At 41.7% G+C, this 14,407-nt stretch overlaps 1 protein-coding gene across 3 annotated transcripts in view; it reads right to left on the bottom strand.

The window, feature by feature from the left end:
* SORCS3 (sortilin related VPS10 domain containing receptor 3) overlaps positions 1 to 14,407 on the bottom strand; it is a 267,619-nt gene that overhangs the window by 176,751 nt on the left and 76,461 nt on the right. For all 3 annotated transcript variants that reach the window (XM_021536263.4, XM_085582753.1, XM_085582752.1), the window contains one exon: positions 5,816 to 5,883. In XM_021536263.4, the coding sequence (XP_021391938.3) occupies positions 5,816 to 5,883 (68 nt within the window). The remainder of the gene's footprint in view (positions 1 to 5,815; positions 5,884 to 14,407) is intronic.

Here is a 14,407-nt window from a genome sequence, read left to right as displayed (position 1 = left end):
AGCATAGCCCTGAATTTAAGATAAGCCTAATAATTTTTATTATTGGTTCCCAAAACAGACATTTAAAATAGTTTTAACTCACACTAACCCTTTGTTATAATGACAGCATCTCCTTCTAGTTTGAACTGCAAAGAATGAATGTTCTGGACACTACATGAATCATACCATTCAGCTACACACAGCCCAAGCAAATCTGAACAATCCCTTCAGTATATTTCCCAACGTCCATAATTAAATATTTGTTTAGATCACACTATGAGGGCCACCATCTTCATTTGCCAGCAGCTAGCTGAGGAGTGAGCCAATATGCAGCTACTCTGCATGTCCCAAAGGGTTCCAGTGTGGCACCCATGCCAAAATGACATCTATGTATGGCATCAATGACTGCCAGCCAGGCTGAACTGGACCTCCCACTGTGGGGAAACAACTAATCATCAAGAGTACTGGAAGTTAAGAACTGCATAATTCTGAGAGTTTGCTGAAGGTGTGCATTTTGCACTGATTGCAACTCAGGGAGCTGGGAGCCTCAAGGAACAGCTCTTTTCTCACACTGTGGTCATCTGCTGTAGTTCCCCATTCCCTTGGCTCTTCAGCAAACACAATCTGCAACCAACAGCTCTCAGCCACAAAGATTTTTATAGCTGGCTCCCATAGCTTAATGATGGAGTTTTTTGAGGCTAAGTTATTTATACGTTCTAGCCAAAAGCAACACTAGAGATGCCAAACTTTTGGTCACCCTAGTTTCCAAATCCAAGAGAGATCAGGGTGCTTACACACACAGCTGACTCCTTGCCTTAACACCTTGATGGTGTCTCACTGCAGATGCAAGAAACCCTTCTCCTCACCAGCACAGGATTTCTGCACTTTGCAGCATTATTAAAAAGTGCCAAAGAAGATGCAATAATGGGAAGCATTACTACTTTGAAAATCAGCTCCATTAATTTTACGCCTGAATACAATCATCCAGAAAATAGCACATATCAAAGATGCATGTCATCAGCATAAAAGTGGAAAATTATAAATGTAATCAAATTTGACAATACTGAGAGGAGATGTCAGCTGCTGGTCATGGAGACTGCATTTCAATACAGCAAACTCCAGGAAAACTGCAAGGGCCCAGTGGAGCCAAACCAGTACTAAACAAGAGGTTATGGCACAAACCAGAATTTGCCATTCATAATGCAGTCTAAATAATGTGTTGATACTGAGAGAGAAACACTCTTAAGAAAGCTCTGTCATGACTTATTTCAGGTTTAGCTTGTTTCACAGAGGATGATATGGAAATTTGAATCATTTTTCAATCTCCTGATCACCAGTCTTAGGAGCTGCTACACTTGGAGCAACCAGACTAAGCCTCAGTTAAGGGCACTTGACACCACATTCACCTTTCCCATAGAGCAGCCCTATGAAGCCAGCTCTGTGTGCCACACACAAACCTAGGACACAGAAATCAGCCTGAGCTGGGACATTTTTGTAATGCTAGAGGTGCACTGTCACCTGCTGAGGGCCTCTGGGGACTGTGGCAGGCTTAAGAGGCGATTCCATGGGAGGAAACAACGTGAAGCCCTCTGGTAGCTCAAACAGAACTGGATGAAACAGTGATGCACGACATGAGGCAGCCTGTAACCAAGCTGGGGGTTTGACTCCTCTCTGCTTCAAACTAGGGCTGCAGCTGCTGCATTTTGCAGCTGCCTCTATTAAAAAGCTGAAAGGTTGTTTTTTTTTAACTCAACAAAGAGACTGAGACAACAGACTAACCTCTTTCAGCACAGCAGAGGCACAGCAGCCACAAGAGTAAAAAAAAAAGCTTGGGGATTTTTGACTGCTACCATGGACACATAATTTCTGGGTTAATAAGAAAGAAAATATATATATATATATATATATATATATATATATATTTCTTTATCAGCATTTTAGCTTCTTAAACAGAAAGAGTTAGTCACAATTTTGGGTTAATGCATGGGCCAGCATTATGTGCAATCAGATAATTTAGCCAGGAAAACAGCCAGAGGAGAGGAACTCCAGGAGACCCATCTGAGGTGGTAAAATGGTAGCAGGGACTCAGAGCTGACACATGCAAGTGCTTGCACTTTGGAAGAAAATCTAAACTGCTCCCCACTGCCCAATTAGCTGATGTCTTGCAGCCATGGCTGTGGCATTGATCATAAATAGCTCCTTGCTCACTTGTGCCTCTCCTGTCTTCTGGATCACCATGTTTTGTCTCTCTGTCTTCACCTGAGATTGAGAGCTCCCTTGAGAGGGAAACTGTCTTTTTAGCTACTGCAATCCAAACAAATAAAATAAATGAATACATTCCTGAGTACTAAAGCAGGCAACAATGGAAAACCTTTTATTCCAGTTATCTTAGCAGAAAGAAACTGTTCAATACACTTTGGCTGAAACAGTTGAAAACATTTTAAATATTACAATATCAACTTTAAATACTTATCCAGAATGTTCCCACAACTCTATCTCAATACTGTACATTTTAAACAACTCCTGTGAAGAGCCTGGCACCTACTCTTCAGAGACAGTTCATATTTCATGCAGATCACTCCTGTATGCTTACAGTTCCTCATGGACAATGAAGCTTGATACAGAGATCCTGGCCTACAGACAGTCTGGGAAGCAGAGGTGCTCCAACAGCACTTCAAATCAAAATCATATAAGTTTACAGATTTGAAGGGAAAATTGTTTTACTTTTGTTGGTGGAGGTGTTAGTGGGGTGAAAAAAACTCTACAGAAAGCATATGGCCATCCCTTCATTATTTTTTTTATTTAGAGCAGGAAGGATTCTTAACTACACAGTTAGATAATTCACTAGGCAATGAGAACTGATAAAGGGTTTGCATGTCTAAAAACTTAAATAATTTTTACAGTTATATTTGTTGACCTATGTAAAAGACATCTCTCTATAAATTCATGAGCTACTCACACCATCACACAGAGTAAAGTAGCAATAAAGTAGCTTCCTTTCATAGGAGGAAAATTATCACCTCCACTCAAATCAGTGGGAAAAACAAAAATCTAAACCACAACTGACAGGTATCTCCTGTGACGAAGAAGAGAAGTGGCATTCACAAGCAAGGGGGGGGTGGTGTGGGTGTGTGTTTTTTCCTTGAAGCTGGCTGCTTCAAGGCTGGCTGCTTCAGTAGCAATAAAGACCATTTTTGTGATTGTTTGAGCCCCAGAAGCATGAATTTGGATATTAGAGAAATGTCTGTTTCCCTGCAAGCAAATGCTGACGAGAATTCCTCTGTCTAAGCTCGTACCAGCCTGATATAGGAGCAGTTTTCAAATGTAACTTCTAATTTTCCTCTCTTCCTCTGTTGCTCTCACTCCCTTTTTTAATTACATTCAGGATGTTTTCTTATTGATTTACTTGTTTTTGTATTTAGATGCAGTGATTAGAAATTCTTTTTCTATGGCAATTCAGTTTTCCATTAAAAGAAGCCTCTCATGCTATAAACCCAGGGGGAACTGAGGAGGAGATTTTGATGTAAGATGGTATTTGGAGATTGCATTGCACTCTGCTCTATCTCAGCATCCTCTGCCGTGTAATTCATTTCTCTCTGCCACAAAAGCCACATTCCTCCCTTGTGAAGGCAACTGTATTTGCCAAGTGGTCAGGATAGATATCATACAGCAGCATGGCTCAGATGGGCAGGACTCCTGGCTAGCAGAAAGGATTTGTTGTATTTCCAAAACACAGGGAAAAAAAAAAAAAAAGCCCTTGGAAATGTACAGATCATCTTTTGATACATAGTTAAAGTTGCATTCAGTTTCTGATCTGTATGGGGGCTCAAAGAGTCTACAAAAAGTAACTAAAGAAAGCAAACCTCTTGCCAAGAGGCTTACAATCATTCTGCAAAGACAAATCCTCTTTTTAAAATTTTCAAGGTCTCAAAAACGAAAAGGAAATATTGAAAAACACCAATTTAAATAATGGAAAGATTCAGGGGCCTGAATGTGCAAATAGAACAGGAAATCCCAAGAAAAGGAGTATTTCTCTGGCTTATTTCTTACACCTAGTATCTATTTGCATTTCTAAAATGTCCTTAGCAGAGAAACTCATAGATGCTCTCCAAGATTCCATGCTCCCCTGTCGAGTAAAACATGGCTTATTCCTGAATTTTCCAAGTGGAAAATAAGGTTTAGAGCCCAGGAGATCTACCTACTAGCTCTTACCCTGAGCTTTCCTCACCAACCTAGGAAAGAACCTGAGAAGTTCTAATTTCTCAACTTCTCTCTATCTCCAGGCCCCCACTGGCCCCTATTTCACTGGAGACCAGACACAGAAGTGTTCCAGAACACATTCCCACAAAGCAGTGAGTTTTCCCAGCTGACCAAGTGCTGGATGTTTTCAATTGTATTGATGATTAATTACATTTCTATCGCTTTGGGAAGCCTCCAAAAGGGGTGCTGCTATTACCTTTCTGCAGAGCTCAGGTGATGCTGCAAGCTCAGGATTAAGACAAGGTTTGCCTTTTTGTTACATTAGTTATGCAGGGCAGATTGTTTGGCAATTACATTTAAAGTACAATTACTGTGCCATTTGTACTTGCTACGTAAAGAGGCAAAAGTTTTTTAAGGCATTAATACCTTGAAAAGTACCAGGGTAAGTGGAAATGACTGTTCTCTCTTATTAGCAGCATGGTTATTTATACTTTTGCAGATTACCATAGTGCAGTGCAATTAGGCTTCTTAAGTACTGTTCAAATTGAGAAGTTTCAAGAGCTCTACTGAATAATTAACTCTTAAATGCATTTACAGGAATAAACCTCCAGCAAATGGCCAAAGCCTGCTCCAGACAGGGGCTTTTAAATCACGTGTGAAGAAAGAAGCAGAAGAGACCATCTGCCACGAAGGGCTGACACCCAAGCAATGGCTACAATCACTGAGGGTTCCACCAGCTGCATTTTGAGCAGGGTTCACAATAGCTATAATAAACCAGGTAAATCTGAAACAAGGCACTTGGTCTCTTCAGTCCTGGCTGCCTTTTCTTTCTTCTTTTTTTTTAATGTACCAGGGTAAAAAACACCTGATGGCAATTCTGTTAAAGGCATACTACTCCACAGGTAGGATGAAACAATTTGGTGATTTCAAATACCAAGGAACTGACCTGTTTATAGGGCTGAGTTTGGGGACTGAGGGGATTTTAAGTTATTTCTTTATTTTAAATGCACACACACACACACTTCCAAACACACAGTCCAGAAGCATGCTTCCCCAGGGCAGGACAGCCTATCTCTCATGCTAGACTAGGAACATGGCAGCTATGTGGCACCATACAAGTACATCCACAGTGGAGAGGACACTGTGGCATCTCCAGTTCTTCTGGAGCTACTCTCCTTACAGCCCAACACACAGTCACTACCAAGATGACCCTCTTAGCTCACAGGTGTGAGGAACAAGGCCAGCATCAGCTAAGATTATATCTTACACTGTGTTTTATTCCTTCTCAGACACAGTTCCAGCAAGTGTGTACCCATCTATAGAGCCTGTTCTCACTGCCAGCCTCACAGTAGAGAAAGGAAGGACACTCAAAGCTGAGAAGGAAACCAAGCTCCTCTGTGTGTCAGGGAAGTGCCATTACATGATGAAACCCACTTGTTTGCAGACCCCACTTCATTAAAGGAATGTGTCGTAATCTTGCATCCCTTTCCCAAAGAGCAGCTCCATTTGTCTCAGATTCCTTCCCAGCTCCTTGTCTGAAGAACTCAGATATTGCCCCATGCCCACATCCCAGGCCAGCCCCCAGACACAGCACAGCCCTCCATGCCCATTGCTGTGATTTCCAATTTCCACATACCTCCACAGTGAGCTCTCTGTGACACTCCCCAGGTTGAAGTCATAGAGCTTTGTCAGAATGAGAATCACCTAGAGAGGGAGGGAGGGATAAAGAGAGAAAGGGAAAAGAGGAGGAAAAAAAAAAGTTTGATGTTAGATTTTATAACAATACACAGGGCATATGAAACCACCTAAAGGAAAGCTGAGCATTTATCCATTAAATTTGCAGTATTATAGGATAAAGTAGGTTTAAAAATAAAATGGAAAATCATTAGCTTAGCACATTGTATAACCAGTAGCACGTATTTTAATCCCAAAATGTTTTGCATTTGAAGTAAAACATGCCACCAGGAATTAATCAGACTTTGTGAGCTGACCTCTCTGCAACTATGATTATTCAAAGTCAGGGATGGAATCAAATGCACCCTTGTTAATTCAATAGCTCAATCTAAAATTACAGTCAATTTCTTTTGTCTCTCAACATTCTATCATTAATTATTCAGTCTCCACAGAACAAACTGGCAAATTTGTTTTTATGTAGATCCCCATCCACCAAAACAATCCATCTTGCCTAGAGTCAGCTTTGTTTTCTCCACCTGCTGTCACTGACTCCAGAGCCCGGGAATTCCAACATGCCATCACCTTCCCACAGTGGTAAGAGGGACACAGAGCATGACATTTTGCTTATGCACTGAGCAAGACAAACCTTCACTTGGATCTTTAGTGCTCACAGACAGTCAGAGGCCCCAGGAATCACTGACTTTCTGGAGAAAAGACTCCTGAGTTATGCCCCTGCAAAACTGAGGTTAGGGGAGAGGGAGTTAAGCAGCACATGGGGGTTCACAGAGGAATATGCTTTCCCTCTGATCTACCTGGTGCTGTGACCTCAGATTTCACAGATAAATGCAATCCTCCTAGCCACAAGCTACATTGCCCAATGTCCTCCTCTCCAGAAAGGCAGTTATGCATTTTGATAGCTTGGGAGCCCATGTGCAGGCTCCCAGGCTCACGTGGGATGGGAACTTGTGCAGAGGGAACAGAGGGAAGGTAAGAGCATTTGAGTATCTGCTCCCTGCCTTTTTAGCATTACTAATGTCATACAGTTCATTCCCTTGGATTCTACAGGACCAGCCTCAAGGAAGAGCTCCAGGGCACCTCTTCATTCTTGTTTTGCATAGTTTTAACATTTCAGCATCATTTCCTCCTTGCAGGATTCAAGCACAGGCTAGTTTCCCTCACATCTGCTCCAGCTGTGAGAGAGAGCAAAGTTTAAAGCTGTGCAGAAAAATGCCAAAGGATTAATCAATATCACAGCTGCTGCAGCACTCATTTACTGTCAGCATAATACCAGGAAAAAACCTGTTCAAATTGTAAGGGACCTTGGTACGTGACTATACAGTCAGTGCCCATCTTAATGACTTTAGAATAGATGCTCTGAGCACTCCTCCCTCTCCTGGATTCACTTTTACCATCCCCTATTGCATTTTACCCTTTATTTCCCCATGCAGAGACCTTTAGGAAGAAGATAATAGCCAAGCTGCTTCCAGCAGGGTGTGAAAAGAAACCTGCCAGGCAAATTTGAGTCAGCATATGCAAGCTCATGTCAGCTGAAACCAACACTATGCTATGGGGAAATAAGGCTAACATCATTTTTAATGCAGCCTATACAAAGGAGGTTGCTGCAAGCTGCAGCAACCAAGGTCTGCATGGTTTGTCTGCCTCCACCCCTTACACCCAAGCAGGGCAGCTTCTCCCAGCTAAAATCCAATGAGAATGACATTTTCAGGACGTTCCCTATAATCCCACAGGCACTCAGCCACCACTCCTCTCAAGACTCTCTAGGAAGCCATGCACTATGGCACAAGCCCTGCCCTGCCTGAAATTACACCCCTCATATTGCTCACAACTCTGGTGAGGTTTCACAAAATTTTTGAGTTTCAAAGTCTAAGCACATTGAAGACAGCTGAGTTCAGTGGATCCTGGATTCATTCCTAAATATTGTAAATAAAATCTCTGTGTCTTGATCAAATTTCAACAGATTCTACCTTATTTCTACCCTAAACTGCAATTACAATTAAAGGCAGCATCCATACCCTCCCAGCTCTTGGTGTGTCTCTCCCCAGATCTCCTATGCCCTATATTTTTGAAGACGTCACTTCTGTATTACACCCTGCAAATCCCAGGATAACAACAGCTTTACAGAAGTGGGCTGAATGCTACTCAGCTCCTGGATATAAATTCATAGTAAAAGCATGTTGTTTAGAATGACTTTTCTGGATTTTTGCCTGGAATGACTGACTAACATCCATCTCTACTTGGTGATGCATGGAAAGCACAAGCGTCCCTTGAGCATATCTTACACACAGCCCAAGGAAATAGCAGGAATTTCCTGAGGCAGTGGTAACACCTACAGCAACCTGTCCTTAAAATCACTCACCACATGAGGCCAGAACAGGCAGCATTCCCACACCAGTAACCCAGGCAGCTTCCACTCTGCTCCTGCTTGCTTTCGAGAAAAAAAAAAAAACCCAAATTCAATAAAGGCAACTCTTGCAATGGTTTGGGAGTCTGAAAACCAGAGAGGATCTGAGAGTCTGAACACACAACCTTCCCAAGAAAAGCTGCAAAAGCATCTTCCCCCTACAGGCTGCCCTGTGAGAGCACAGAGCAAACTCAGCTGCCCAGGGAGCACCGTGGGGTTGAGGCAGAGCCTGAGAGGCAGAGCTGGATGCTGAGCTGTCCCATGGGCTGTGTTTGACACAGCTCTGCAGAGGAAACACCAAACCCTTCCAAGAGGATATTCTGAGCACCAACAGGCTGCCCAACCATGCTAAGAAGAAACATGAGGCAGGGGCAGATGTGGGAAAGTACCAGGTTTTCTAGCATCATGTTGTTTCAGTGCTTTAATTGGAAGAGGATGGAACAAAAGAGAAGGAAAATAGGACACATTTTCCAGAACTGAATTCTGACAGGAAAAGGAAAAATTAAAATGGGAAAATCCTTCCTTGACTCAGTCTGAGACATTTGATTCCAATTTCTGCTTTGTAGTTGAAGAAGCTCAGCTTGTTTTTGTGAACACTAACAAATTACTTTTTTTTCCATGCCAGTGTAATTTTGCATTAAAATCTTGATAGGTTTCATTTTAAAAGCTGAATTCTACTGAAAACTGGAGATTTTACAATTAAGGCACTACTTCAAAAACATTTTCTTTCCCTGAACTGAGAGAAATCTGGAATTGCCACCCCATAGAAAATGCCCACTCTGCAACATAAATGAAAACATTTTGCTCTGGGGAAAAGAAATAAAAATTTATTAAGTTCCAAGAAATTCAGAAACAGCAAAAACTTACACTTGAGCATTATTTAATCAAAATAAAGAAAACACCTTCATAGTGCCAAATTAAACTGTTTCTATTCATCAAACCAATCTTTGCAAAATTAATTCCAAGTCAGCTCAATGTTAAACTGCATTTTGCTATGGGATCATACTTCTCATTTTAGGAAATACAGCTCAGATATGAAATTTCCTCATCTCCTGCAGGCTAGGCTCCACACACTACCCTGTGCTTCCCAGGACACCCCAGGGCAGGTGTCCCTTGGGACACCAAGCAGCTCAGCTGGTTGAGAATGAAAAAAAGGGAAAGAGTCTCCAGGACAGAATGTGGAAATAAGGAGTCTGAATTACATCTCCCTTAAGGCAATATAATCCCTCCAGAAAATGCAATTTCAAGCTGAGCTTACACAAAACTTAATGACCTGAATAATTTAACAAATTGTTTTGGTTTTGGAGACAGAAGTGGGAATAGAGAAAGAATAATCAGAAAAGATATATTTTCTTCGGAAAGAAACGTTCCAGTTCTACAAGAATTTTCTTATGTGCTTTATTTTTCACACATGCATCTCCACATTGCATGTAGGTTGGAGTTGTTTTCACTGTCTACTAAATACCCTGCTTTAAGGCTTATATTAAAAAAGCCAGCACCTGTCAATCATTTACCTTCAATGGTCTATACATCAGTACAGATTAAGAGCCTCTGGCACTGAGAAATCCTGACACAATGCTCTATAGCATACTAAACCACTAAATCCAGATTTAATATGATGGACCATGTGTCTAAAATAAAGCCAGCAAGTGTCCAAAACTGTCCAATTCAGCAGCCTTGAGTCTTAACACAACTTGGCTGGCATGAAAGCAGAAAAAATACAACCAGGAACATTAGCCCACATTTCATTCCATCTCAAAAGCACATCCCTGAAGGGATCTCTATTGTTCAGGCAATTATCAGGAATATCCAAGCCCACAAATCACAAAAGTACTCAGAAGCTTTTCAGAATGTTTGGTGGTGTAACAATCCTCCATGCCAATAAAATTTTACTACGAAGGAAAATTACTTCAGTTCATTAAACCCAGCTTCAGATCTTGCCAATTCCAAACTGGCAAAGTGCTTTGCATATACCCCAGAGTGGAATATATAATGCCTGTTTCCCACAAATTAAAAGTGCAAAGGCAGTGCAGTTCCTTCAGCAGGCTGACAGTGAACTTCAGAACAAGTGAAAAGCACCACACCAAAGGCTGTGTGGAGACCCTACACTCCTGCTTAAGGGAGATATTAGGGACACGAGAGGGAAGAGCACAGCAGCCAAAGTAGAAGTCAGACAGAAATCAGAAATCAGAAAGGCCAGCTCTGATTCACTTCAGGAGATATCTCTTCTCTGAGTGATCCTGCTGTATCAGCACAGAGATTAACGCAACTCATCAGTAGCCCTGTGCACATATTTGCCAAGTGTAATTAATAAAGAGTACAGGGATGAGCACTAGGCAGCACAGAGCACAGCAGAAAGAGGACAGGCAAATTTACATGTGAAAAATGAGAGCTCTCCACTCACTTGCTCTGGCATGCTGGGGTCTCTGTCTCCTGCCCACAGACATATTTCCATGATGCTTGCAACATTTTCTACCCTCCAAGCCAACCACAGGAAGCTTGTCTGCAATTTCCATCTGCCATTCCCCAATCCGTATGAGAGCAACAGCACCCAAGAAGTAAATTTCAAATGTGAGCAACCACAGGATACTGGGAACCAGTGTCAGGAAAAATGATCACAGCCAAAGAAAAATTGGCTTAAACTGCTCTGGGGCTTAAACACCAGCAGCACTGATCTATCTAGGTCCCTGATGTTTTCTAATTTGGGATCTTTTTGGGGTTTTGTTTGGCTGGTTTGGGTTTCTTTTTGTGGTGGTGGTGGGTGGTTTTCAAGGCACAAGATTATTAACTAAAGATGGACTGATTGGCAAGCACATGGACATGTACATTCAAAATCATGAATTTCTAAGGCACTCTTTCATGCAATCTCTTCACTCAAAGCTAAGTCTGTCAAAAGCCACCAGTAGCCTAATTTTTCCCAAACAAACATTCAAAAGAAGGGGAAAGGACCATTTAGATGCTCAATCTATATTTGTGCTTAAGTGTGTGGTAGGCTGACCCCAAGGAGGAACTAAGCACAAACCCAGACACTGACTCTGTCCCACCCCAAGTTGGTGGAGGAGAAAACCAGAAAAGCAAAAGTGGAAAAAACTTGTCATTCCTGACCAAGACATTGTCATTAGTTAAGGAAAGGGAAGAAACTATAAACAAACAAGTGATATAAGGGCAGTCATTGACTCTCCTCCTCAGCAGACCAATGCAAAATCAGCCTTAGAACAGTTACTGCTGCTGAGGATGATGTATAGAACAAAACACTTTTCTGACCTCCTCTTTCAGTGGGCAGAGTGAGAAACAGAAAACACTGTGAAGTTCTGTTCAACTACACCTAAAACACTGATGTGCTATCATCAGTGTTTTAACTTGGAATTCAGAACACAGCACAGGCTGCTCTGAGGAAAATTATTCCAGTACAAGTGTTTTCCTAGGTCAAGGTAGCATGAGTCTCAAAAACAATCACTATATAATCCTGATCTCATCAAAATCTCTTCACACAAATACAGCCTCAAAAATATATGTGTGCATGTGAGTGATCACACTATTGCAACATCACCATCCTCACTTCCACTGGAGGTCTGAGTGCAGTTGCCAATACCCAAGAGTGCCATCTCCAGTTGTGAGAAGCACATAGAACTATTACAAAGCTCCCAGGAGAGGAATTTAAATTCCACAGGTCTTAACAGATTCTGCAAGCATCACCACTGTGAAACAAGGCACATAATGGCATCTTTGTTTTACTGATGAGGAGGCAAAGAGAGGTTAAGTGAAATTTTAAGTGTTTCTCTACATGGGAACACACAGAAAGAAGACTCCAAATCAACTTTTAAGAGTTTGGTTCAATCCACTTTGTGAATACATATGAAAAATCAGACTATTCTGAAAAAGCCTCCATTGAGGAATTCAGCATAGTTGAAAGAATCCAACTCAGCACATTTCAATAATTTGAGGTAAGAGGCATCATCTGGAAGATAAAACACCAATCTGAGTCCACGCAGAGTAAGAGAAGGATTAGCTAAAAAGGAACACATACACCTTAAATACCAATCTCCCTTTTTTTCCCCACTCTGGTGAGCATAGCTGAAGAAAACTTATCTCCAGATAATAGGAATTAATGAATAGCACATCCTAAGAAATGAGAATATTGTCTTTTGACAATAAGAAAACAGCAGAGGTACTGACAACAAACACAGGCCAAATCTTGCCCCTGGAAATCAGAGTAGCACTTGTGTAAGAGTAAAGCTTTGCCAATTTAACTTGCAGCAAAGGACTTTTTCCTTCTTTTTTTTTCTTTTTTTAATCTCTGGAGAGACAAAAATGATCTGTGGGAGGCTTCAGGCACTGCAGACAAAAGAGCCCTCTGAAATTGAAAGAGACAAGTCCCAAGATCACACACAGAAGCAAAACATGTTCCAGTGAACTTGTGATCTCCAAACAGCTGAGACTCTCAAATTTGTGCTCAAAACAAGAACCAGTAACTAAAAAGAGGATATTCGCCTTTAATCCTTCTTTGCCTGTGTTGCTTATCACTTTCCAGTGGGAAAACTGCCACAGCAGGTTCCTTCTGTCCCCTGCCCTCCTTCCTTTCAATATAAATCAGGCACCACAATGGACTGGAGCCAGAGCAGAAGTCTTCCCACTGACACAGCTGGATACAGATCGCATTGTTTTCAGAAAAGCACCTTCCAGATGTAAGCAGCAGTTTGAAATTCCCATTTACAGGACTTGCATTGAATGAACAGAATCTGAGGATGAAAAAAAAAAAAAAAAAAACACCACACAGAACCAAAACAGCTACAGTGCCTTGCAGAAAGAGGCAGATCTGGAAAGCCCAGCTTTCTCCTCCTGTGCCTTTAGGAGCAAAAGCAGGGCAGGAATTTTGTGTGCTGGTTCTTTTGGATGCCTTGGCAATTCAAGGGCAAGCCCAGCCTGTCAAACAAACAGTTGCCATCAGCATCAGCACTGAGAGAGACACCTCTTCCAGTCACGGATTTACCTTACTGGCCTCTCACAAATCTAGAAAGCATTTTTAATTGAATCTGACAGGGTCTTCCATGCTTTCAGTTTTAGGCATTTTGGTGCAGGGACTGTAATTTAGGATATGTTCAGATGCATCGCGCATACAAATCCTTGCTGTGGCAGTGAGTGCAGCTGAATATCCCCACCAGCAAGGCAATGACTAATGACTCCAGGACTCAGGAAAGGAATTGGACTATAATGTTTTACAACAATGTAGGAAAAGAAGTCTGGTTTTCCTACTCCCAAGGCAGACATTCCAATTATCAACCAAAGGGAGGGTATTCACAGCCGCGAGCTGTAGAGTGGCTGCAAGTCAGCCACGAGGCTCTTTCGTCTCCACTACACATTAAAAATTGGGCAATATCTCTCATGCAACATTTTTTCCAAGAAAATAAGAAATAAAATTGGTAAATCCTGCCTCAGTTTCAGCAAGAATATCTCCTGCACACCCGCATGCTCACCTTTAGTGCATGCACACAAGCACAAAAATTGTAACTCTAATTGCAATTGTGCAAAGCTTCCTCAATAAGGAAATAAATGAGATGCCTACAGCAGTCCTTAAAGAGCAGCTGGATCCTGTCCCAGAGGCTGCAGGAGAATGCACACACTCATGTGCATCTGTGTCTATGTAATATAAAAGTAATTATCAGCCACACAAAATTAGGAGAGAGTGGCTGGAAAAGGTGTGGTAATTAGGAATAAACACACTGGAAGGGAGGGTGGACCCACCAACACTGTCAGCAGTTTGTGATTAGCATTAGTCAGAGAAGTCAGAGATAGAAAATACTCCCCAGATTATCTGATCCACCCCCCTGACAAGGCACAGTTTTGCCCCACAGAATTTTTCCCAGCTTTTCAGAATGGTTTTCTGCACATAAATACACATTCCCACCAGAAAAGACATCTAGATTGCTTAAAATAACAGAAGCCTGAGCTTTATCTCTGTGTAACTCAGTTTAACATAAATACAATCTCTCTTGTCAGGTAGTGATATGATTTAAGGGTGCTTATAAGAGGTAATCACAAAGAACTCATTATTTATTTCTATTGATCCAGAATCCCACACTAGATCACATATCCCAGTTCTTCCCCCTTTCTAAGAAGCCCCTCTCTAAAGCC

Source organism: Lonchura striata, chromosome 6 (genome assembly GCF_050655825.1).
Source record: "Lonchura striata isolate lonStrDom1 chromosome 6, ASM5065582v1, whole genome shotgun sequence".
Taxonomy (NCBI): Eukaryota; Metazoa; Chordata; class Aves; order Passeriformes; family Estrildidae; genus Lonchura; species Lonchura striata.
Note: the sequence above shows the minus strand (reverse complement) of the source record. Positions and strands in the feature narration are given on the sequence as shown.